This window comes from Haliaeetus albicilla, chromosome 3 (assembly GCF_947461875.1).
Source record: "Haliaeetus albicilla chromosome 3, bHalAlb1.1, whole genome shotgun sequence".
NCBI lineage: Eukaryota > Metazoa > Chordata > Aves > Accipitriformes > Accipitridae > Haliaeetus > Haliaeetus albicilla.
This window is the reverse complement of record NC_091485.1, coordinates 6,681,083-6,707,042: the sequence shown is the minus strand read 5'-3', so window position 1 is coordinate 6,707,042 and position 25,960 is coordinate 6,681,083. Positions and strand designations below refer to the sequence as shown.

General features: G+C 43.7%; 2 protein-coding genes and 1 long non-coding RNA gene across 5 annotated transcripts in view; 2 read left to right on the top strand and 1 right to left on the bottom strand.

The window, feature by feature from the left end:
• Nucleotides 1-322: 322 nt before the first annotated feature.
• On the bottom strand, nt 323-7,654 carry NDUFS6 (NADH:ubiquinone oxidoreductase subunit S6). Its single transcript, XM_069778759.1, has 4 exons — nt 7,433-7,654; nt 6,484-6,537; nt 2,364-2,486; nt 323-469 (listed from the first exon to the last, which is right to left on the bottom strand). Exons 1-4 carry the CDS (start codon nt 7,637-7,639, stop codon nt 404-406), a joined length of 450 nt encoding a protein of 149 aa, XP_069634860.1. The 5' UTR covers nt 7,640-7,654; the 3' UTR covers nt 323-403.
• Nucleotides 7,608-8,540, top strand: MRPL36 (mitochondrial ribosomal protein L36). 3 transcript variants are annotated; one of them, XM_069778760.1, is made up of 2 exons: nt 7,608-7,711; nt 7,794-8,540. In XM_069778760.1, exon 2 carries the CDS (start codon nt 7,804-7,806, stop codon nt 8,122-8,124), a length of 321 nt encoding a protein of 106 aa, XP_069634861.1. In that variant the 5' UTR covers nt 7,608-7,711; nt 7,794-7,803; the 3' UTR covers nt 8,125-8,540. The 3 variants fall into 3 exon arrangements, with proteins under 3 accessions (XP_069634861.1, XP_069634863.1, XP_069634862.1); XM_069778762.1 differs by having other exon boundaries at nt 7,641-7,717; XM_069778761.1 differs by having other exon boundaries at nt 7,695-7,728.
• Nucleotides 8,541-9,300: 760 nt separating this feature from the next.
• LOC138684669 (uncharacterized) overlaps nt 9,301-25,960 on the top strand; it is a 41,497-nt gene continuing 24,837 nt past the window's right edge. Inside the window, exons 1-3 of the long non-coding RNA XR_011323909.1 lie at nt 9,301-9,875; nt 13,187-13,272; nt 21,112-22,455. This is a non-coding gene — a long non-coding RNA (uncharacterized lncRNA). The remainder of the gene's footprint in view (nt 9,876-13,186; nt 13,273-21,111; nt 22,456-25,960) is intronic.

Here is a 25,960-nt window from a genome sequence, read left to right as displayed (position 1 = left end):
GCCATGAACAAATTAAGAGCATCAAACAATGCCAAAAGACAAACACTTAGGATAATTAATCCCCCAGTAAACATTTACATCCAATTTAGTGTTGAAAAGAATACAAATCTACCCAGTACAAACCAAACTTATGCTGCAGTCAAACGCCCCTTCCAAGCCTATAAGAAATTCGCCAAACAAAGCAGGACATTTTTTCCATGAAAACCAATTAAGTATAAAGCAGATATTGTAATACCATTCAGCTCTCAAATACCCGACAAGCTGGGTTTTAGAAAGGTACAGACTGGACTTTCCATGGTTAAGATAAACACAAACAGTAATCTTGGGTTTCTAAATATGTTGTTTATTTATAGTTAAATGTTAACATCTGAACAGAAATCTGCAAGCGTGCAGGGATAATCTTTCAGTGATGTTTCTGTTTAAATTGAAGTCCACAGTAGCCACATGTTCCAGTCTTTGTATCTTTGTCCTGCAAAAATATAAAAATACAACAGCTGCTAGTTTCACTTTATAAAACTTTCAGAAATTACAAATCTTCTCTTATTTATATGTGCCATCTTAAAACGGATCAATATAGCTGAAGTACAGAGTTCAATCTTATTTGAAACACTGGAAGTAAGAACAATGGTATGTGCTTGATTTCTGTATCCTATGCAGTTTCCCTTCTGCCAGCCTTTTAACTACTAGGCCTAATCTCAACAATGTAATTTTAAAGTCAAGCCAAGTGATATCTCTTCAACAATAAAGGATCTTCTTACCGAACTGGACATCTTAAGTCAGTTCGGTCATATCTGTTCCAATGTTCTGAAAAGATAATTTCACAATTATTTTAATACAGAATAGGATTTGGCATTTCCAAGTTATATTAAGACAAGGATTTTTGGCCAGTAATGTAAGCTGACAGAGTTAGTTGCAGGAAGGAAGAAATTTCAGTAGGATTCTAGGGGAAATTCTGAAGGAAAATGTTTTATAGAAAAGTAGCAGTTACTACTGTATAAAATTTTATTCTTCTCTCCAAAAGATACTTTTTTTTTTTAATTTTAGAAGTGTGACTGACTGCATGCTGTTGTTGTAGTCCTCCTTAACACGAAAATAGCCAAGAGTTACGTAAACACTAAAGGATCTTCTGTTATTTAACAACATGACTATTTGCAGTCATGAAATGAAGTAAACTCATGGTTCCCCTTCCTTGATACAGGATTAGAAGTAAAAAAAATCCAGACTACCCTCCACCCCCAAAAGCCTGGATTTCAATTATTAGGCTAGGGGAAACAAGCTGGTCTAATACCATTCTCTCTTTGCAGACATTAGCTTTCAAGAACTAACCCACAGACATCTTGTAATTTGATTGTTAACACGAAAAGGTTTCAAAATTCACAAAACCTAAAGCATTCCTCAAGTAGAGTGTGGCACAGGTCAAACGAATCAACATAAATGCAACTTATCAACAGTGTGCTACAGAAGTTAACTGAAGAACACAAGCTTCCTAAGTTTTATAAATTAGAACCTCCAAGCATTTGACTTTGAATAATGTCAAATGAATCATCATAAAGTGCTTGCTTTGTTCAAAATAGAAATGCTTGTGATTATAGCTAGGAGTTGCAACAACACTGACACTACAGGACATCAGCTCTCCCCTGCCATTCTTTTGGGTATTAAGCAAACGTCAGTTTAAGTGAGCAAGCAAAGATTTTAAGACATCTGCAGTCAGGGTCTGCCCAAGAACAATACCTAAGCAACAGGTCATCGTTGATTCCACCGAGGTCATATGACAGTAGCATCAATATTCTTACTCTCTAGAATAAGAATACACTGGAAACTATCACTGCTGTCAGGGTAAATACAGAGATAATAAGACATTTATTCTTCACTGATTCTCTGACTATGATGGAAACTTTAAATCTTCAGAACTACCAAGGTTCCCAAAGACTGAAAGAGTTTTGTTTTGTTTTTCTTGAACACGCAGGATTCAAAAATAAATTGCATATTCCTAAGAATATTGCAAATGTATTCTCAATCTATATGGTGGCATTTAAATAATCAGAGTAAGTTTCTCCAAACACAGCAGGCATATTATTTTTTGCTCACAAGGCACTGCTTGTTCATATTAATTTGTAGTTAATTTTTTTCCAAAAAAAAGATTGCCCCATCAAACCAATCAAAATCAAGAGCAAGAAATACCTCGTAACTTCAAATGGAAACACTCCAGCTCTTCTGAATAAAAATCCTAACTTTATATTAAGCACCAAATAAGATTAACACCTCGGATGGTTAATCCTTTTACTTTGTTAAATTAACCTGCCAAGAAGTAGAGGCTCTTACAAACAAGCAAAGCATGCCATACACAGATCAAAAGATATTACCAAGTTTATGTATACTTTAGGATGTCCCAAAGCTCCACCACCACCATCGCATGATATCACTCTGCTTTCAACTTCACTCACAGGCTGCTCTGCTATCAAATCAATTGCAAAATTCTTGTTCACCTGTAAGAGAAAAAAGCAAGCTTTCAGATACCTTCCCCACTCAAACAGAAAGCAAGTGCTCTTTACCATCTCTCCAAGCAGTTCCACTACAGCCACTTTGAGAAGTTCCTGCATATGTTTCCTCCCATCTCCTCCACCAACTCTTAAGGCTGTGCTATAAGCCAGATGAGTGAACTAAGCACGTTGACTCTGCAAAAAGTAATCCCCTTCCCCTGATACACAGGCCATATCAGTGCTCAGGTTTACAAAGTGACCTAAGCAGAATCGGCAGAGAGGTGAGCAGGAACAAGCAGCCAAGAATAGAAGATATTTAACTGACACTGCCTCTGTATTGTGCTTTAGCAACTACATGATAAAATTGCAAAAGACTCACTGCTGATAAACTCAAAAATAATGGTGGGACAAGTAAGGTCAGGAGTGAGTTAAAACAACTGCTGGTAATTTAGAGCCTCTCACCACACACTTTATTCTATCACTGCATAGGAATCTCAGGAAAACACGAACATGGTGCGTAACAACAATCAGAAAGGCAAGTTGTTCAGCATTAGAAAAAAAAACCAAAACCACCCTCTAAATGCCACCATGCCGCTCTGTAAGTCCATCTCATACATACTTCCTGAATATGCACATCCCTGGTAAGTATGACTTTTTCCCTACAGCATGTCTATGTGGTCTGGCAAACGTATCCAGGTCTAGACAGGCCTGCAACACAGCAGCTTGTGCCTTAGCAGGACCGACAGCACCCAGCCACAGCACCTTCCTTCCTCACCCGCACCAACCTCTTCCAACCCAGCCTGCACCAGCACTGAGCAGACAACCATCCCTACCCCTCAGACAAACATGCTCCAGGACAGACCAGCTTTTTCAAAGGCAATGTTATCACGCAAGAATATAAAATAATATGCACACCCAAAGAAGGCACTATCGATATACTGCTCTGTGTATAAGGTTCATAAGCATGCTGGTATTTAAATGAAGATGAGATTCTTAGGAACAAGATACCTAAGCGTCCATTAAATTAATCCCCGAGAACTACAACGGTATTTTTATTCAGTTCTAGTATACAACAACTTAGGACCTTTCACCAACCCTCCAACTAAATGTCCCCAAAATTTGCATTTTTGGTATAGCAGTGGAAAAGTCAGTTTTGCCAACAACTGGATTTTCTTTATCCAAAGAAGATGATAGCTAAATAAAGTTAATGCAAAATTAACTTTTGGTGTTGAAGCAAATTAGCAACATCAAGAACTGCACTGCCTGGGGCCTGTGTCTGCAAGTCATATGTAATCTTTGCCAACCTGCAAGGATTTTTACTGCTGCTTTTAATAATGCTCAAAATGGTGCATCCTTCATTTCATGCTAAAGAAGGAGGGACATAGCACCATGATGCCCCTCTGCTTCAAGATCAGAAGGGGAACTCCATTCTTCCCAACATTTCTTAACCACAAAGGTATTTGTGGGGAAACAGGGGAAGCAAGAACCTCTCATCCACTGTACAGCTACAACTTGTCTGTGGTTCAGCCTACTAAACAAGAGAATCTAGGAACTTGCAGGGAAAACATGCCAGAAAAAAATCAGAGACTGAGAAAAACAGTGAGGAAAAAAAGAAGTTCAGTCACACCATGTCCCTTCATTTAAAGCACAGCAGTAGCTAGCGGGAAGGGACCATTTCCCTCAGCACATCCAAATGCACCTTGCCCAACACATAATTCAATGATCAATTTTTTTGCTGGCCATAGTGCCAGTTTGACAATCCTATTGCTGCTTCTTTCCACCTACTTGTCTGTGCCAGTACATGGTCTGGGAGGCAGAGAGATAAAACCAAACTTGGAATTGACCCAGGTCCAAAGATCCAGAGGGAAGGCAAGAGGTTGTATTTAAACAGGACCAGTGCTGAGGTCAGTTCTCCTTGCAGCTTCAGCTGCTGCACCAGCCCAACGGAAAGCATAGAGCCGAAGCAGGAACGGCAGCGTCGAATTAGGTCCTGTGGCACCTTAGGGACTGTACAAGGGCAGGATGACCCTAGTTGGACTGCAGCAGATGACCAGTTGCCATGCTCGGTCTTCTCACAGCTACTTGCTTTAGGCCCTTGCCAGAGAGCACCAGTCCCCTGGTTCTGCACATCCAGTGCAGAAAACAGTGATTTTAGGTAAAACACATGGATTTCATTAGCAGTTAGGCTGGCAGAACTGAGGGGGACAATAGCCACATACTCTGGGCTGTGCCCCCAGGCCTGGCCACCAGCCGGAGAAGCCACCTGCAGCACCCAGACGTCCTCACTGAGGGCACCTGCACCCAGAGGCTGCATCCCCAGAGAAGAAAGCTGCCGCAGCTGGACCAGGCCAATCACAAGGCACACTCAACCACCCGGAGCATACTGAAGGCGAAGAGAAGAAGCAACCAAGAACATACAGTCACCCACTTTGCAGGCTAGCTTTAGCTTCAGAAACAAGACAACATACTACAGACACAGCTGTGAAACCCTAATACTAGCAGCTGAAGCGCATTGGGGAATAATGGCAAAGTCCCTAGAGAGAGATCCCATTAATAAGCACAGATGAGGATCATTTCAGTATTTATCATGTAGGTTTTGCTCCAATTTGACAATTAAAACCTAGCATTAAACCTTGCTCAGCAGACTTAAAGCTTGTCTTTTGCTGGAAAAGGAGAAACTGGGTTGAACTGAAAACCCTGGGTGTTCCTCACCACAGAGAGTCTGAAATCAGCTGCTGGCAAAGGCACATCAGAGGGACCAGCACCCTGTGGAGAATTAGGCTTAAGGAGCATTTCCTACAAAGTTACAGAAGTAGCACAGAAACAGGCATTGCATTTAGGAAAGACCTACTTTGCTACTATCCTCCCAGAAGTAAACTACTTCAGCATTTTAAGTGACATTTTCATTTAACTATTTCCCATGTAGAATCCCCATTTTTGCCACACAGCATGAATTAAATTGCATCTGTGATACAGTCAGGTAAACTCAATGTGGAAATTCAGAAATCAGCATAATTAGTTCAGATTAATTTAGGAAGGAAATAATTACACACAACTACATTAAAAGTCTACCGCACCATATATATGAGGCCTCTACTATACATACACCTTTATAGCATTAACACTAACACACTAATCAGACACTCAGACATTAAGGAAGACAATTTTGCCGAAACAATCTCTCCTTCTCTCCAAAAGGCCAGCAGATCCCTCATGAAGCTGTGCTGCTCCATCATTAGAGAGAATTCAGCACTAAAGGACTTACAGTTTCACACACCCACTCTATTGATAAGCAGCAGCAGCAACAGGCCCACAAAATAACTTCACAGTAGCAAACTTGGCTGATGCTAGTGTTACTAGACTTTGCCTTTGAGGCTTTGTTATTTCAGAATACTCTAAATTTTAGTTTTATTTGTCACATCACTGTTTCAGCAAAAGCTTCCCAGGCTCTGGAAATGAAGTGGCCTCATTAAAACTCGGTTTGCGTAAAGATCAAGATTTTAACTAAGCAGAAGCAAATTAAGCTTCAAAACACACATTTAAACAGATATATAGATGCACAGTTCAGCGGACCATTTAATTATGTGAATTTTCTGAACTCAAATGGCACTAAAAACATGCTTAAATTTTCTTAAAACACATGCTTAAAACAAGAAGTGGTCCAAGTTTAAGATGCTCAAATACCTACAACTTCCATAGCCTAAATGTAAGTAAGCACTTAAGGGGCGTAGGACAAGTCTTGAATTTTTCCAAATTTGCCAAAAGTAGGGAGGTACACAGAAGCTACTATAAGCTGTCCTAAAAGAAGACTTTTCACCATAGTGAAAAACACAACAAAACCCAAAATCAAAACCAAACTGGTTTTGGTAGGGGGGTTTTTTGTTGTTTGGTTGGTTTGTTGGTTGTTTTTTTTAATGACAATCAAGTTGAGAACATCAATATCAGGTATTAAAAAAAACCAGAAACCACCCCCTCTCCCGTGAGTAAAAGTAGAATGAGTTACCTCCTTTTGACGTCCAACAAATCTAACTCTTCTATAATCCTTTTCTTCATATACCTAAAGTATAAAATAAACTTGGTCTTATTTAAAAAGCAATGACCATAAACAAAGAACACAAAGGCTTACAGCACTGTCAAAACTAAATGGTTTAAATAGTTTCCTCGGTTTCAAGTATTGTCATCATCTTACAAGTATGTACTGCACAGAAAAAGTAATTTCTGTTTCTCTCACACAGGAAAACAGATTTTAGGTTGGCAAATAGAAAAGAAGGAGGGGGAGTATTAATTCAGTAAACAGAAGCCTTAGCTCTGACCATAGAGACAAACACAAGATTTATTACTTACGACGCTGTTCCTCGATCCCACACTGCCATCTGGAAGGTGAACTAAACTAGGAAATTCAAGTTCCATGTGGTTTTTTTTTTTTACATTCGAGTCAAGTAACCACAGCGAGGCCCTTCCACAACATCTCCCTCTCTCCCATCTCCACAAGTTACTACGCAAGCCTCCCCAGCTCGCACGCTCACTTTTTTTACACGAAAAAACAGGTAAAATGGATTCACGAGGCACTGACACAAGGATACCTCCTACCTGCCAGCTTCTCAGCTGTGTCAAACCCTGGGTTCAAACCACAACGCCTAGTCACGCCTAACGACCCCTCTTCCTAATTAACAAGCCTCTTTTTTCGACACCGCACGTACCTTTGCGCCTACGTACCACGCAAGAGCGTTCATTTCCACACCGCCTCGCAAACGAAGCGGCACACCAGCGACGTGCCGCTCTACCGAGATTCTTTCGGCTCCCCGTCTCACCAACGTACCGCTCGCAGCCCCGGCAGCGGCTTCCCCGCAGGCACCGGCAGGGCGGTTGAGGCGGCCCGGACGCTTCCACCCTCCCCGGGCAGCACCGACCCCCGGGCCTTCCCTCCTCCCACCGCGGCCCCACGCTCTCACCTGCCCCGTGTGCGTGATCAGCTCGCCGGTACCGGAGGCCCGCACGCCGTAAGGCCGAACGGCGGCGGCCGCCACAACCGGGCGGAACGGCAGCAGGAGGCGGAAGGTCGCGCCGGGCGCCGCCATCTTGAGGCGGCCACGTGACACGCCCCCTCCCAGGCCGAGGCGGGCGCAGGCGCAGCCCGTCGCCCGCCCTCCGCCGCGCATGCGCGGGGCCGCCTGAGGCGGGGAGCTGAGCGGCCGGGCTGCGGCGGCAAGAGGGGAGCGGCGGCGGCGGCGGTGCCGGTCAGTGCCCGGTGCTTTCCGTTCGGGGTTTGGGGGGGTCGGGTCGGGTGTCCTCACCGGTTCGCTGTCCCCGCAGGGCGCGGAGTATGCTGTCTTTCCTAACCAGGGTCGCCGGCGGGCCGCTCCGCTCGCTGGGCCGCTCGCCCTTCTCTTCCCTGGCCCCGTGGTGGCGGGCGGCGGTGAGGCGGGCCCCGCCGCTGTGGTGCGGGGCGGCCGCCCCCCGCGCCTCGCTGCCGGCCCTCTCGCCGCCGCCCGGGTTGCTGCTGCCGCCGCCGGTCCTCCTGGCGGGGCTGAAGACGAAAACCTCCTTGAAGAGGCGGTGCAAGGACTGCTTCATCGTCCGGCGGCGGGGCCGGCTGTACGTCCTCTGCAAGACCAACCCCCGGCACAAGCAGCGAAAGCTGTAGCCCCGCCGCCGGGAGCCTCTCCCGGCTGGGAGGGCGGCTGCGGGGCCCCGGAGGGGCGGCGTTCCCCCCGTCGGGCCTGGGAGCCCTGCCTTCTGCCTCCCCGCCGCTGGGACCGCTGCCCCTTCCCTGGGCGACCCTCGGGAGCTGACCGCTGGGGACGCGAATCCCAAAATGGTGTCGGTGAGGGTGGTTCGTCTTAGCGCTGACGGAGAGCGAGTCAAGTTCTTGGCGGCCCTTGCCGTGACTTCGGACCGTGGATGGGGAGGACTGGAGTGGGAAGCCGCAGCTTTCAGGACCTCCTGTCGTCTTAGCCGTGAAGCCTTAAAATCACCGCGCTGTTCAGTTAGTAACGGCAAAGCTGAGTCATTGGGACTCCGAGATCCATTTGTGTTTCATTAAAGCAAAATGAAAATAAACGCTGCCGGTTGTGCATTATTACAATATACAACGAATCTTTCTTAAAAAAAAAAAGCCTAAATATGCAAAGCTGTGATAACAGAACCAATAGTTGCAAGCTCAGGTGTGCCCCTCTCAAGGGGCAAATTAATATGAAATAAGTTGCATTGAAAGGTAATGTTCTAGCTTTTGGCTTGGCTCATAGGTGAGGTAAAATTTTTTTTTAACTGTTGATTTGCGCAGACATAATCCCACGTAGCTTCAGTAATGCCAATGTAAATAACCCTTGCTGCTTATCACCATGGGTTTTGAGGGGAGATGGTGGTATTTTAATTAGTATAAAGTAATCCACACTTTTTAAAGTTTTAGTGTCTAAAGTCAGCATTTAATGATATTTTGACCATTCACAGTGTATTCAGAAGTGTTCTTAGCCTCATCTTCCTTCAGAGAAGTCTCCTCTGATGTTTCTGGTGTACCTACTATTCTACAGGTACCTACTATTTCTAAGGTTTCCCAAACCTTAACCCAAATAAAAAGGCAATACCTAGGAATCATTGCCTTTTGGGTGGAGTTTGTAAACCATTTTGTGTAGGTGTCTACAGCAAAGAAGATAAAAATAGTAATTTCAGATTCCAGCTATTTGCCTTAAGTTTCTGCAAAGCTTCAGGCTCACTCACAAAATCAGGGAGGCTTTAGAATTAGCCACCCCCCCCTTTTTTTTAATGCAACTTTTCCTCTGTCCCTTGAAACAGCTCTCTCCTAATAGAGGTGTGGGGAGAATGACTGGGAACACTAATGCCTCAGAGGTCACGTAGCCAAGCATGCTGTTGAATGCAAACTCTAATGGACTGGTACCTGTGGATTACAATTAGACAGCCAAAATCGCAACAATCCCCAAAGGTGTTCCTCATGCTTGTGAATATGGTGATGCTTGAGGCAGGAGTGTTCAATCTTGTGAACTGCAAGTTCTCAACAGAAGGTACCAAAATAAACTTTTGGACAACTATCAAGTTTGTGCTACAAGTTTGCCAGAGTACTGTGAGAGAGTGTCCCCAACTTAGAAGAGGTGAAATTGGTTGAGCACTGTGTTTCGGGTTGCTGTAACATTGGATAGGATGATGACTTGAAGACCTTTTCTGCCAGTTATAATCCCACAACTTTAAAAATTCAGTAACTTTTATAATTACATCTTTTTTTGCTAGGTGCTTGATGGACAATGAGAAGCTAAGCCTGGAAAGCTGTGGCTAAGCAACCCAGAGGCAGTAGTTACTGACTGCTTCCCATGTGTTGGGCAGTTTGTCTTTTCACTCATGTGTCTCATCACTGGAAATGTGGGTCTGGAGAGAGAGAAGGAGGTTAGTTAATAACATATACATCCATCTTCGGGGACACCAAACAAGTTCACGGCAATGAAAGGAGAGAGAAATGGCCAGCTTCATGTAACTGAAGAGAGACAGACTGATTCAAAATGTAAAAGCCTCCTCAAAGCCAAAGAACCTTGAAGTAGTGGAAAACTTGCTCTGCTTTCAGAAGGTTTGGTTGAAATGTAGGCACTCATGAATAAGAGCTTCTACTTTCTAAGTACCTGTAGCTTGTGCATGTAAATAAAATGTAAGCAGAGAAAGCCCTTGGAAAAGTTTTACACCTTTAACACAGTTTGCAGTTAAGCAGAAAAGCTCTGATTCTCAGATCAGAGTTAATGGTACACGTTTCTAGGTGTGTGCTGTGTGTTTTCTTCTGGCAGAAGAAGAGACTTGTATGCTCTGAACCCCTGTGATACCTTAAAGGTGTACCAATAGCTACACTCACAAGGTAAGTGGTGTATGTATGTCCGGAAAACCCAGTGATTTCCAGGCCCACCCACTTTCCTGGAGGATGATGAGGACTGTGCAAGGACTGAGCTGTCAATTGAATGAGTTGGCCATCAGGTGAAGTGAGGGTATGCAGGGGTTTTTTTTTTAGGAAAGCTAATTGGCAGCTGGTCTTATTGCCTCCCAAACAGTTCATCTAGCCCCTTGGTTCTGTCAGAAAAAAGGGCAGCTCTCTGGTACAAGACAAATTGTGCTGGCGGGTTGCTGGGGAGGTGTTCAAACCAGGGCTCGCTTGCCAAAGAGCAACTTCAGATGGTGAAGAGAGAGACCTGCCAGTACGAGTTGCCAGGGCTAGGAGCAGCCGTCGATCTCTGGCCAGACTTTTTGAATGCAGTAGTGTGTGGGGCTTGGGGACAAATTTACTCATGCCAGGCTGGTGCCTGTTAAATACAGTCTACACTCGGCAACAGGGTGTGAAATTTAGGGATAGGATTACTGTACAGCAGAGGGGGGCACAAATTTCTATGTTTTCATCTCTGCTTTTAACCCAAGACTTAAGTTTTTATATAGTGCTGACTCAGCAGCCTATTTCAACACCTTATAATTAGGAAAAATTGTTTCACAATTAAAGCCATTGAATTTAGTGCTGCTAGTCAGAAACTTGAGATGTGAAATAATTTGAATTCAAATGTTTAATATGTCTGTAAATTATTTCTGTGTTGTGATCCGAACAACGCATGTTTGTGCTATCTGGGGTGGAGCATTCAAAAGAATGGAGGATTCACGGCCATCACTGAAACAGCATATTTGGTCGTGCTAATAGATTTTGGAAAGAGGATTATAGGGTTAGGAACTAGAAGGCTCTGAAATGTAATTGTACTCTGCCATTGACTTGCTGTATAATCTTGAAAAAATAATTTTGCCTTTGTCTCAGTTTCTCCATCTGTTAGGCGGGAGTGCTGAGTCTCACACTTCTAAGTACCTTTTTTTAGTTGATGTCCACAAACTGTTACAGAGGGATGTGTTCAAAAACAAATCAGATTCTATAGCTTTCTGTAATTTGGATGACATGAGAAAGGTGACTAGAGCTGGTGGTGGTGCATATTAAGTTTGTTTACAACAACTACAAAATGAGAAGCTGATATAATGTCAGCCAGTAGCCTAGTGGTTGGTAGCTAAGAGTTTACATCCTTCATTACAGACTTTCTGAATGTTGTGCTACTTAAACAACTGTTTTCAAAGGATAGGGTACACAACTGCTACTTAAGCTACCCAGGCCAAAAATTTAGTCCTGGAATGCTAAAAAAGCCAATCTGTATTAGTTCCATAATTGCACACATTTTCTTTTTTATTTCTCCCCCCTCCATGGATGTTGTGTGGGCAGAAGATGAAAGGGAGGGGAATGATAAGGAGAGCACAGCTAAAATGTAAAATGGTTTTGAGGGGAAATAGGACCCGATAACACAGGAAGAAGAATCCATACACTGAAAACTGAAATAAGACTCGGGCTCCAGTTACATTTTCAGCTTCTGGTTTCCTGCTGGTTTTGTGTCTAGGTTACCCCTTCCAGATTCCTTCATTATTCTTTAAATCCCCACAGTGGAGTAGGACCATGACAACTGATGTTTCCTGTGACTGTCTCCATCATACAGTTATGAAAATCATTTGCAGTTGTGAGTGACTGAACTTGTTTAAGTTCTCAGAACTGTTCTAGGGAATGAGACTATCAGATTCCTGATACGCAACAGGTAGAGATGTATTTAGGTCAACTGGAGGATAAATCTTAGAGCTCATGTATATTAATGATTGTCAGACTTTGTCTGTGGTTGTGTGTATGGTAATTATGGTATTGGTTGCTGAATTCAGGACAATAGCTCCTCGATGATGACAGGTGAGGGAGAAGTCTTTGGGGACTGTAGTACTGAGGGAGCTGTGTCTGCTCGGATCGAGGTGGTACGTGCTGAAGTTAGGTGACTGACGGGTGACTTTTCCAGATTCTGACACCACCAAAGTCAGTTTCCCAGGTTCAGTTAAAATAATAGCTATTTTTTGGTTCTGTAGACACCATGTTACTTTTCCAATTATTTTATCTTACCCTGTATGTAAGCAACAAAAAATAAAAATAAGCACAAGAAAGAGCAAACCTTAAGAGCAATTGCTAATGCCTTTGCAAAGTATTAACAATCGAAAGCTTTCCTTTATTTGTAGAGGTGAAGTAGATGGCTCTTCTGTAATATCCATGAGTCCTTGACTAGGCAAAGGAGAATTAAAAGTTGGAAGTATTATTTCACAAGAATATTTCACCCTCTTAAACAAGGAAAAAGAAAGTGAGAAGCAGGCTGCTTTCTCTTATTTGTTTAACAGTGCAAATGGACACAACATGCTGTGGCAGGCACTGTTCACAATATCTTCTCTGTAACGCCAAGGTCTCTCTGTGGTTTCAGTGAGCCCCATGCACCTGATATTAGAGAGGTTTCATTACCAAAGCTAGTTTACCTGTATCTGCAGTGTCACCAAATTCTAAAGTTCTGAATCATCAAGGGTGGACATAACCTTGACATACGCTGCTGAAAACTGTCAAATTACTTTTAAGGTGCAAATTAAGGATACAGTAGTCCTTTTCAGTTTAATAAGGCTGATCATACCTTTAAATACTGGCATTCATTCCATTGCAGCTCATCAGATTATTAACTTGGAGCGTGAAATTCATACCAGTAGCTTAAATTGAGGGGGGCTGAATGTTAGTGCCAGAGGCTGAGAAGGGGCTGGGTTCTTTCCAACTACCTGGGACAGTTTAACTCACCGCATCTATGAGGGGTCATGCCCTCACCTGTCTGGTCTCCTCTGCTCTGCAGGACTGAATTTGTCTTCCTGTAGGAGTAGCTGAACTGCCTACGAAGCTGTTATTGAACTGTCACACTTTACAGCCCAGTTTATTTAGGTAAGTGGTGGTGTTTTACTTCTATACCTCTGGGAGATAAACTGCAGCAGTTTTGTTATTGCTCCGTATCCCACTTGTAGTGGAGGCAGCAATTTTTATAAGAGCTTCATCACAGTGAAGACATTGAACCTGATCTAAAAATGATGAAAGTGGGTATGGGGAGAATATTGGCACCCAAGATAAAGCTGTCACTTGCTGGAGTTATCCACCTGCCTCCAGAAATGGAAAATTCACCATTTCACCTAGAAGCTTGTGCATCAGACTTTGAAATCCATTGTCTGTAAATGTGAATACAGTGTTGAAAAAGAGCAGTATTTTTCAAGAAGCCACCTGTTTTTATGTGGCACGTTGTGCAAAAAGGAAAGAAAAGTGAACTTTGTGAAGTTGTTTGACCTAAAAATACATTGATTCCATTTAGTGGTTGAAAGTAAGCAAAGGAACAGGCAGGGAATGATGTAAGCCTCTCTGTTGCACAGGATTGAAGATTGGTAACGGACAGTGCCTAAATGAGGAAAAGGCTGGGAACGAGCAGTCTCAGAGTCTGTAGGGTTTAAAAGGGGACTCATCACTATGAAGAAAATAACCTAGGAAGCTATTCTTTATAAAAACGGTGACTGAGATATCTAAAATAGGTCGCTTTCATAGGAAGTTCAGGCTTTAGATAAGAACCATTGCGTGTAGATTGTGCGCCAAGTACTTTGGTTTTCTTTGAATGCTCATCCTGCTATTAAATAACAAGTTGGTTTTAAGAAAGTTGTCTGGTCATTCATCCTGGTCACCGATTGCATAGTCACAAAAAGGGAACTTACTTGATGTATTTAAGTGAATGACAATACAGTAAATATGAAATGGTGAACTGGGGCTTAATCTGAAGGCTGAAGAATTCTGTCTTACCAGAGGTAAAGGCATGAAACCTAAAACAGGGCTGCAGCCAGAGATCACGTAGTGGATAGGCGAGCAGCCAGTCTTGCAGCTACGGGTCTGTTCCAAAATACTGTCGCTTCACTGTTAAAAAGGTGAGCTTGTTTGCTTTAATTTGCAGTTACTAAATTTTGCCATGCCTTTCATTGTTAGGGTCCTGTATTTTTGTTTCTTCGGAAGGTACAGAGTCACTAAATTTGAGTCACCCTTTAGTGTTTTAATAAGCTAATCGGATTAATCATTTTAGGTTTCTCACTATAAAATATTTTTTCTAGCCTTTGGATATTTGTATTTCCTGTACCCTCCCCGCATTTCTTTCTAAAAATACAAACACAGGAATTGTAGGCAGAATCAGCCTTAGTGATGCTGAACACTGAAGTTAAAATGCTCCTGAATTTTGCACTCACCAATCTTCTGCTTCCTTCATCTGCAGATCCCATTATTGCTACAGCTTTCCATGGAGTTCATGTTTGTTGACAGTTTTCTGTGGCCAGTAAAGGCTTTACACTGCTTAGCACTTCACAGCCTTCTGTTCTGCAGGTGTAGCTGCGATGCCCGGTTGCTAGATGTATGACTTTGCATTTGAATGTAACAAAACAAAATTGTTTTGAGTAGGTTCAGTGTGTTGAGCAGCATAAAATTTTCCCCATGACTTCATTATTATTATTACTTTGCTGATTTTTATTACCCTGAATTTATCAGTGGTTGATCTATATCACTTCCAAATCACTAAAAAATCCACAGAGTATTGATCACTTGTCCTAATACCCCTGAAACCACAGTGAAAGACATTCAAAATTCATGATGGTTCCCATTTGCAGTTACGTTTTGACATCTGTTCTCAAGCAGTTGTTAATTCATATATATATATATATAGATTAGGAATTTTTTTTAGAATTTTGAATCTTAAGACATCTCACGAGTCAGTTCGAATCACTGTCGTTTTAATCCTGGATCTTGTTCATTTGATCATCTGGCCTGCATGCTTGATGGACAGCTTCCAGGATGCTTTCTTTCCTCAGAGAAAACCCAGAAGCTGTTCAGTGTCTAGACTAGTTGAGCTTATTCTTATATACAGTATGGCTGGTTCCTCTAGTCCATCCTGGGCCTCCGGTGCTACTTCAGCTGGCCTTGATGTCTCACATTACTTCATACCATGGTCTTCTGCATGCAGCATACATCCTCAGCATCATCCAACAGAAGCACAAACATGGAAGGCTGCAAATCACCCATCTCATCATCTTGGGCACATAGTAAGGAAATGCTATTTTTGTAAGGATTTGTAACGTGTGATGTTCAAAGAGGGGTTAGGAGGGAAAATAGGCAAGGAAAGACAAGGAGTTTGTGGTGGAAGATCCTGTGAAATGTTCAGCATTTGGAGTCTCCTTAAGCATTATGTAGTTGTAGTGTCTCCAGGCACTTTAAAAGATGCTGCCTGTGAATGTTATGGTCACAACCAGCTCTAGGCCAGTTCGTTGGGAGAATGGTGATCATTGGAAAAAGTTGTAAGGGCAATATACATGCATAAACTCCAACTCCCTGCTGTTCTGGCAACTACTTCATATAATTATTTAAATAAATTCATTAAGTTCTGCATTGAAAACTAAGTGTCTTTTGCTAACACCACTCTTTGAAAGATAGTGTAGAATTTCCCTCCTCTTCCGAATCTTCTTCTAACTCCAGCTCTACATTTATTCGGGACTTGTTTATACTTATGCCAACATTATCTTTTATGTTAAATAGCACATCTGTTCCTGGGGAATTTACCTGCTTGATATTTATTTCTAGGCAGCTTGATATTTATTTCTAGGCAGCTATCATGTCCTTTCTCAATCTTTGTTTTCCTAAGCTGAACAAGTAATTTTAGTCTTTTCTCATGAAGCAGACTTTCTGCTCCTCTCATCATCCTAATAGCCCTTTTGTGTAACTTTTGAATTTGTGAGATAAGGTTTGTAAGGAGAGGTAATATATTTTATTAGATCACTGATATAGTTAGAAAGAAATAGGAAAGCTTTTGGGTATACAAGTCATTCTCACGTATGCCCAAAGCTTACCAGCTTTTTTTCCAACTATCTCAATTTTCTAATAAAAGATATTGCCTCTGCCTACAAGCATTTCCTCTCATACATTCTTAGACATTATTGGCTACACCATACACCTTTTGAGTTAATCTTTCCTGAAATATTTTATACAATCTTGTCCTCCCAGATATTTCTGGGTTTGCCAATATGACAGATGAATAACTACCTCTGTGTTTCTTGGAAACACACCTCACCCAAGGTATTTTAGGATTGCCTTTGAACAAGTCGTGGGCCAGCTTATATTAGTGCTGCAGCATCTTTACTTGAGATACCAGTATGCACAGGTTTTTGTCCTACAAGTAGCCAGCAGCCTACTTTCCTTCATTCAGTTCGTGGGTGTTTTTATTATTATATTTTCCCCCATGTTGGTTTCTTATTGCTACCTTGCCTGCACATTTGACTGAACATCCCACTTTTTGTGACAGAAAAGAAGGGACACGCAACTAGCTTCTCAATAAATGTTTGGGTTTTTGGCACACCCATCCAACACCTCACTTTTAGTCACTTCCTTACCAACCTTAAATTCATCAGATAATCCTCCTTTTCTCTGTTTTAATTAACTTCATAAATGGACTGTCACGTTTTCTTGAACTCCTGATAGACTAGATCTACTGTATTTTCCTTTTTAGAAAAAGTCAAAGAAAGGTGCTTTCGTTTGACATGATGTACACATCCTACATTGTTTCATTTAATCCTGTTTTCTGTTTATTTTCACATCATTACTTTTGTTCCATATCAAAACTCTTTTACACTGTGGAATTTAGCTTACAAGCTTGCGGTACTTACTTTCTACTGCTGCTGTTTCAGTATTTTTAAAAAAGTATGAAATCAATAGGGCAAAAATATCCTGAGCCAGCTCTTTAAAGTCTCCTTTTAAGTTATCTGGACCAGCTGCTGTAATGTATTTATGCCTAGGTACACACTAATTGTTGTCTGTCATCAAGTGGTTTGATGGCGTAAGGCTACCAAAAGATTGAACAACAACTTATGGTTTGGGTTTGGTTTTTTTTGTTTGAAACAGAAAAGAGCAAAAGCTATTTTGCTGTCTTTCCTCCCACACTGCCCCCAGGTGTAGACATATATAAGGGGTCATGTTTTCACAAGGGAAAACAGTGTGCCTTTAAAATGCTAGCCAATGTGTACGCAATTCCTCAGGAGGACAAGAAAAGTTTAGTTTCAACACCTACTACCAGGGGTGTCTAAAACTGCAGGTGTTTCTTAGCCACCCAACCCATACACCATAGAAGTCTCTGTGCTTACACAAGGGTTTTTGTATCCTTCAAGTAGTATGTATGACACAGTAAAAAGAACCCTTCGTTACCTTTCAAAAGGTACATGTATGTGAATTTGGATACTGAAATACATTAATATTTGAAAAGAAATATTGCACACTAGTTTTTTTTAAAGATTTTAGAATTTCAGTAAAATAGCACCAACCTGACCTAAACCCCACTGAAGCAAGTGGGAAGAAGCTGAGTGACTTCAAGGAGTAAGATGCCATGTATATGTTCTCCGCAGAGCACACCCTGTCAGAGGTCCCTCCCCAGAAGAGGTGATAAGGTGGGAGCTGGGATGTGTGAAGCCTGTCCAGTGATTCACGCCTGTGCAAAACAGCTGATCTAAGGGCTTGGAGAGTCCCTCAAGGACACACAAGCTGCATTTCTAATACAATTTCAAGTGAAGAGGGTTTCCTTGCCAAAGTCTTCATATTCTCAGCTCCAAATAATAGATGATCCTACCAAAATTATATAAAAATGAGATGTCTTATAAAGATGAATGGCATGCTTTGTAGGATACCAAGTGTACTCCTCTTAAACAGTCTATTTTTAGTGATTTCTTAAGAAATGTTATGCATGTTTGTATATGTGAAGGTTTGACTGGACTCACCAATCTTCCTTTTTTTTTTAATAAACCAGCATAAAGCAGAATTTATTTACATAATGCAATGATCCATGAAGGTTACCATAACATCAAGGGACCATATTAGCCGCTTGAATGGAATTCATTAGAAATTAACTACCACTTAAATTAATTTTCCCACATTCACAAGGCTGTAATGGTGGAAAAAGGAACCGTCCATCAGCATGTACTGACAGGAGAGCTGTCACTGCTTTTATTTATAGGTGAATACATTAACCCATGAAGCAGCCTTTTCAGACCAAATCTTGAGCTTCTGTACAAATAAGCTCCTTCAGAAGACTTTTCTTTTAATAACTAATCCAGCCTCAGTTCAACAGGAACACATACTGCCTAACACTTTTGCCACTGGCTATATATATTGTAGCCTTTTCATAAGAGCAGTAGAAAAATTTACTCCTAAAACCCCCAAACTTCACACTGTACGTAGTTTATTTTCAATGGATAATATTATTGATTAGATCTAGTTATAGCAATATTATGTTATCGGTATTGGTAAAACTGCACACACAAAAGATTGTCCATTGATTTTTCTTCTTTTGTAGTTTGTTACATTGTTTGAATTTTTTAACTGTCTTACAAATGAATATACGTGCAAGTCTCAAAAACTGTAGGATGAAAGTGAACGAGACTTGGACCCATCTGTGATCTAGGTATGCTTTGGGCAAATTTACTGTAGTACATTGTGATAATCAATTTGAATAAGCTACAGTGGGAAGGAGCTTTGTGGCACCTGGTAGGCTACCATAGTTGTGACAAACCAATACAGGGTTAGAGGGGGGTGTCTTTTATCTATGTAAACCTCATAGCTGAAATGCTCTTAGCACGATTTCCTGTACGGTTTAATCCAAACAATTTTTTTCATGAATAATTATAGCTCAGAGCTAAAAGCTGGCCCTTACCAATTGATAACATTTTTTATTTTCTTTTTAACAGAGAAAGTTCAGTAAAAAAATGATAGCAATGTTAGCTTTTAAGAAACACCCCCTATCTATGACCGTTAATACTAAAATAACTAAATAAAATCAATTATACATGTTTTTCTGTTGGATGCTACCATATGTAATAAACAGTGGTGCCACAACAACATTAAATGAGCCTGTGTGCCAGCAGTATTTCTCACTGAAGTGGTTCACTCTCATTGCTGTACAGAAAGAGGAAATACAGAAGTTACAGTGAATCTCATAGCGTTGTGAACACTTTCTCTTACGTTCCTCCATGGTTTCCATACCAGTGTCAAAGCAAGCTTCACCACACAGTTTCTCATAGGAGGAATTTGGAGGGCCAGTGGCCTTCTCAGGTATTTCTGTGAGTTTATTGCTGTGTTCAGATGCTTGGCCAGCATAGCAAATAGATGAGCTTTTCCTGGGTTACCCACAAGTCCCTATATTCAAAAGGAACTAAAGGCTGTCCTGTTACTCCAGTGATAAAATTGCATGCTGTTATCTTTTACGTTGTCCCCTCTGAAGATTCTTTCCAACAGCATCTCAGATGTTACATGCTCAGGGCTAAAAATATAAACTCAGTAAGTGAAGAGAAAATATTTTACAAGCCTTGGTCCCCAATAATATATGTAGTTTTCCATTTCAATTATTTAAATATGGCTATACTATGCTATTCAACTATGCTGAATTAAAAACTCAGTGTCAGTATTACCCAAAAAACCTATCGTTGCTGTTGTGTCAGTCTCAGCCTGATGTCACACAACTTCACAAAGAATTTACTTGTGTTCACTTTTCTTATTTTTTATAGTTATACTTTAAATAGTTAAAGTGAAAATCCCTAAGTGCTTCTACCAATGGCTTGGGATGCTATTTATTTAGAATATAGGCAAGTGATTCTCTGATGTTCTTGTGGCAGCCTAAGGAAAGCTTGTAGCTGCGAACAGACTAGCCACTCTCCTTCAAAAGTAGCAACTGTCACCAGTACAACATATGATTTATTTATTATTTAATGGATTTAGAGCATTTAAAATCCTTACAAACACTATTTTGTCTGATTCTTCCACATTTTATGTGGCACTGCCTTTTAGCTTGTCTGATTTGTATACACTAATGTACACACATAATGTATAATGTGAATAAGTCAAACTAGAAAATTATGCTATTCTACTTAGTTCTCATCAGGGACTATGGTTAATTTGGTTAATTGATACAATATTAACTAAGTAATGACTCTCACTTCTGTCAACATTTTTACATTTGTTAAATTCCCCTGCCTGATTCTGCTTTTCTGCTTTATTTCCTTTTAAAATTTAAACATCTTAAGAAAAGGCTCTTCTCAATTAATGCATTTCATGATTGAGGAACACTGAAATTAACTTTTAGCCAATTAAATTTTTACGAGTATTTGCTATTGTCGACAGTAGTAAAAACTTCTGTTTCAGCCACATCAATAATTAATTTAGAAGCACATGCCTGAAATACTTCCACACATGCAAAGGAGTTGTTACTCTCCCACAGCTTCCCTCACAGTCATCCTGGTGACTCCCTTGGCACTAGTACGCCATTATTTTGTTGGCAGCATTTTGATTTCTGCATGGTTATGATTAACCTGTACAATGTGTTCCTCTTAATGCAAAGCTGTTTTCTTATCCCTTCAATTCTACAAACTGGAAAAAGCATATAGCCGGAGGCCACACAGAATAATACCAGTGTCAAGCTTTAAAAAACATATTTGTTTTGTGTCCTCTAAGGACAAATGATAGACATGTAAAAATGTTTTCTCTGTTTCTCTTTCAGGGAATACTTACTTTAGAATTAACTTCTGTCACAGAAAACATAATTTGAAGCATCAACTATATATTATTTCTGACCATTTCTGCTATAAAGAGGGAAAATAGTACATTGTGTATGACATGTGTGATTACAAGGTTATAGAAACTCTTTATGTTTCTCTTGTTGTTATGGTTTCTCCTTAGAAAGCTTGTCACTGGAAACAGAAGAGCGTCCTTCCTTCAAAAGAGGCAAGTATATAATACTATTAAGCAGCGCAGTGTAATGAATGTAATTAATTGCTTTATAATACTTTAAATTCCTACACCTCTGAAGCGCTCAGTGCTCTTCATCCAATCCAGCCATGTATCACTTTTGAAATACTTCAAATGAGAAAAGAGATTTTTATGATACATCCTTAAGTGTTCTGATGATTACACATGCTGTAACCTATTTCTTCATAAATGTATTCCGTCTTTAATTTTGTCCTCTTCAAGATACAATCATCCTAGTGTCCTTTTATTCATAAAGATTGTTCCTTTACATACTTTCTCTGTCTTACCTATTTGTTAATTCTTTTTCTCTGTGATATCAAGCATACTTCATTTCATGCTTCATTGTCCAGGTTTTAGTTTTAGCTCCAGTATATTAAATATTCCCACCCTTTTGCTCCATATTTTATAGTCGACAGTACAGAAGCGTTAAAAGCCTTTCTCAAGCAAAGAGAAAGATGAGTGTCCTTAATGTGGAATTCTTTTCCTTCGGAAACTTGATTGACCCCAAATCTTATGACTCCACAGTCAAGAAACATAAAACTCATTCAAGGCAAAAAGTATCTCAGCAACACTTCTCTGAAGTTAAAATATTAGAAATTTTCATTTTTCTCCCTATTTCCCACCCTTTCCCCTTGAAATAAAGACAAAACCTATACATTACAATGAAAAAGAAAATGAGAGGGGCCAAGCATCCCGAGATCCCACCGACGGGAAAGAGAGGCCCAAGCAGCCTGCGCAAGGTCTCCCAGCACTCCAGAAAGGAGTTGTTGATTGCCAAGTGTGGTGGGAGCCCTTCTTTCCCATCGCCCAGCCCTGCCCCTGGAGCGTGGAGAGGTGCCATCTCCTCTGCACGGAGCCCTGAGGGAGAGGGGAGGAGAGGACCTGGCATCCTTTGGGCTGCTGTGCCAGCAGGACACGAGGAGCCTGTCGGAGGACCCCGAGGGTGGTCCTTGGGGCGTGGAGGGGGTGGTGGGTTGGGTCTGAGGTGCACCCTTACTCTCCATACTAGTACGAAGGACGAAGCTTCGCACTGCTTTTGCGGTCTCTTGCTTGCCCATTCTGAGAAAGACCTCTCCTGTTTTGTCAGAATAATCGGAGGCAGCTCCTGAACTGGAGCCTTCCAGCAGGTTTCCAGGAAGAAGCTCCTGCCCTTCTCAGACATCTGCCAGAGGATCACTTGGAGGCACACGAAGGACACTGTGACGTGAGGGAAGAGCCAGCACAGCTTCACCAAGGACAACTTCTCCATGGGACCACGAGGCTTGCTTTGAGGAGGTGACTGTCGTAGCGGGACAAGGGGAGAACAGTGATTGCCATTTACCCTGACTTTAGCAAGGCCCATGACCACGACATCCAGACGGTAGAGGCATGGAGAGGAGGAGGGAACTCCTGTATGACGTGAGGACCACTGCCTTGTGCTCAGCAGGACAAATCCCACGTGCGGGGCAGCTGCTAGGGTCGGTGTGGCACAGGTCGGTGGTGGGGCTGATGCTAGGGTGTATTGGGTCTGGCTGAGATGGAGTTAATTCTCCCCATAGCAGCCCTCATAGCGCTGTGCTCTGCATCAGTAGCTAGAAAGGTGTTGATAGCACACCAGTGTTTTGGCTACTGCTGAGCAGTGCTGGCACAGCATCAAGGCTGTCTCTCCAACATTTTTGCCCCCGCCTCCATGGCAGGGCAACATCTTGGGAGGGGACATAACCAGGACAGCTGACCTAAACTAACCAAACAGATATTCCATACCACATGACGTCAGCTCAGATAGAAAAGCTAAGTAAAGGGAGACGGAAGGGGGGCATTTTTGTCTTCCGGAGCAACCACTACACATACCGAAGCCCTGCTTCCCGGGAAGCGGCTAGCCATCGCCTGCTGATGGGAAGTAGAGAATAACATCATTTGTTTTCCTTTGCTTTCGCGCGCGCGACCTTTGCTGTCACTATTAAACTGTCCTTATCTTGACCCACGAGCCTTTTGTTATATTTTCTCCCCCCGTCCAGCTGAGGAGGGGGAGTGATAGAGCGGCTTTGGTGGGCACCTGGCATGCAACCAGGGTCAACCCACCACATAGGGATCGTCTGAAGTACGGGCCTGGGTGGTAGCGGGACAACTTTCCGCAAGGTTGTGGGTGTCCCTTGCCACCTGGGAAGGCAGGAGAGCTGATGGGGATGTCCCTTGCCACCTGGGGAAGGCAGCAGCTCGATGGAAGCCAGGCCCTCTCCTCCCCTCTCGCTCGGGGCTCAGTGCGGAAGAGGTGGCAGCTCTTCACGAGGGGCGGTGGTGGGGATGGGGAAGAAGGGCCCAGGCAACCCTTGAGAGCAAAAGAACTGTTTAGTGGTGGGAGATGCTGCAGGTGAGCCTGTGGGAAGTCCACGGAGCTTGTTTTCAGTTAAACAGGACTTTCCAATTGTGAGCTTGTGCTGGCTATGACCAACGACTGCATTGGCTCTCAAGTATTTGTCAGTAACAACCAGAATGACCTCCGTAACTTTAGCTGGCACTGAATTGAGACCGATAGTTTGGAAACAAGAAATTCCTAGGGTTCGGTGCCTTTATTTATGACACTTTTACTTCATTTAAAAGACTAGTATCAAGTTTTTGATGTTACAGCCTAAAAAACCCCAGAATGTAAGGCACCGCCAAAGCATGCAGGTGGGCATGGAAACGGAAAGTTTCTAGAAAGAGCCTCCTGCTCAAAGACAGAGAGCGGGAGGTGTGACAGGAGTGCAGGCGCAGTTGCCCAAGTGCTAAATAAGAGAGGACAAGAGCATTTTTATTCTTTCGTAGTTAGTTTATTGCCCAGTCAAGAAGGTGCAGAGGCTGGGCCGCCGGCAGGGAGCTGGCCAGGCGCTCCTGCGATGGTGTTGGCACCACGTGTGGCAAAGGAGCCTGGGTGTCTGGGGTGCAGCCAGGTGATCCCTGTGGCGGGTGCACCCACTGCCTTCGATGGTTCTCACTGAGGTGGATCCACCTCCATGGGCTCCACGTCGTCCTTCGGTGGGCTGTCACGCCTGGGCCTCCCACCGTGCCTCAGCGGATAGGTACGCCGGGGCCCCATGCCGTTCCCCGACGTGCCCACAGCTGCGCACTGGACGACGATGGTTGCGTGAGCGAAGGCCATCATCGCCCTCCTGGCACGAGGAGGGATGTTGTTGTTCCTCCTCCTCCACCGATTGTCCTTCCTCAGGCTCCTGAGAGGCGCCTTCCCCTTTGACGGTCGCAGGAACCGTCTGCGTGCTGTCCCACGCCAAGGTGGGCAGCCACCCGTGTCGCTGCCGCGGCTGCTCCCCGGCAGGCAGAGACGCTTGGGCTGCACGGCGTTTGGCGGTGTGCCTATAGCCAAGCGCTGCATGGCCTCGATCAGCGGATCGAGGCTGACGACGCTGGTGGCGGGAGGGGTGACTGCGTCCCTCCTCCGCCTCCTCCTGCGCCGCCTCTGCTTCCTCCTCCTGGGACGTGCCTTCCTCCCCCGCGGTGGCGTGGAGGGGCTCTGTGGCGTCCCACGACAAGGTGGGCAGCCCCCCGCCTCGCCGCTGCTGCCGCCCGGCAGGCAGACTCGCTTGGGCTGCGCGGCGTCCGGCGGCGGGCCTACAGCCAAGCGCCGCATGGCGTCGATCAGCGGGTCGAGGCCGTCGACGCCGGCGGCGCGAGGGGCGACGGCGTTCCTCCTCGTGGGAGGTGCCCGCCTCCTCCGCGGTGGCGGGGAGAGGCTCTGTGGCGTCCCACGCCAAGGTGGGCAGCCGTGCGCCTCGCTGCTCCGGCTCCTCTTCCTTCCAAGCATGCTTGGCGTCTGAGGGCCTGGAAGCTCGGCGCTCTGCGGGCCGGCTGCGGGGCCCTGCTTATATAGGGCCGGTGGCATCAGCGGGCCTCTGTGATGGCGACTGTGACTGCGGCTGATGCGCGTGGCCGATTATGACGCGTTTGGGCGTGGTGGGGCTGTGGCCCGAAAGATGCCCAAATATGGGAGGAGGAGGGTGGTGGGGTCTGAGGGAAGGCAGGACAAATCCCACGTGCGGGGCAGCTGCTAGGGTCGGTGTGGCACAGGTCGGTGGTGGGACTGATGCTAGGGTGTATTGGGTCTGGCTGAGATGGAGTTAATTCTCCCCATAGCAGCCCTCATAGCGCTGTGCTCTGCATCAGTAGCTAGAAAGGTGTTGATAGCACACCAGTGTTTTGGCTACTGCTGAGCAGTGCTGGCACAGCATCAAGGCTGTCTCTCCAACATTTTTGCCCCCGCCTCCATGGCAGGGCAACATCTTGGGAGGGGACATAACCAGGACAGCTGACCTAAACTAACCAAACAGATATTCCATACCACATGACGTCAGCTCAGATAGAAAAGCTAAGTAAAGGGAGACGGAAGGGGGGCATTTTTGTCTTCCGGAGCAACCACTACACATACCGAAGCCCTGCTTCCCGGGAAGCGGCTAGCCATCGCCTGCTGATGGGAAGTAGAGAATAACATCATTTGTTTTCCTTTGCTTTCGCGCGCGCGACCTTTGCTGTCACTATTAAACTGTCCTTATCTTGACCCACGAGCCTTTTGTTATATTTTCTCCCCCCGTCCAGCTGAGGAGGGGGAGTGATAGAGCGGCTTTGGTGGGCACCTGGCATGCAACCAGGGTCAACCCACCACATAGGGATCGTCTGAAGTACGGGCCTGGGTGGTAGCGGGACAACTTTCCGCAAGGTTGTGGGTGTCCCTTGCCACCTGGGAAGGCAGGAGAGCTGATGGGGATGTCCCTTGCCACCTGGGAAGGCAGGAGAGCTGATGGGGATGTCC

What these genes read in the sequence shown, in the direction of transcription:
- NDUFS6 (XM_069778759.1), bottom strand. Translation starts at nt 7,639, where the DNA reads ATGCGCGGCGGAGGGCGGGCGACGGGCTGCGCCTGCGCCCGCCTCGGC. An exon ending in TTGTTGGACGTCAAAAGGAG is followed by an intron (nt 2,487 to 6,483) that starts GTAACTCATTCT and finishes TTTCTCTTACAG; the next exon opens with GTGAACAAGAATTTTGCAAT. An exon ending in CTAAAGTATACATAAACTTG is followed by an intron (nt 470 to 2,363) that starts GTAATATCTTTT and finishes ATATTTTTGCAG; the next exon opens with GACAAAGATACAAAGACTGG.
- MRPL36 (XM_069778760.1), top strand. Translation starts at nt 7,804, where the DNA reads ATGCTGTCTTTCCTAACCAGGGTCGCCGGCGGGCCGCTCCGCTCGCTG.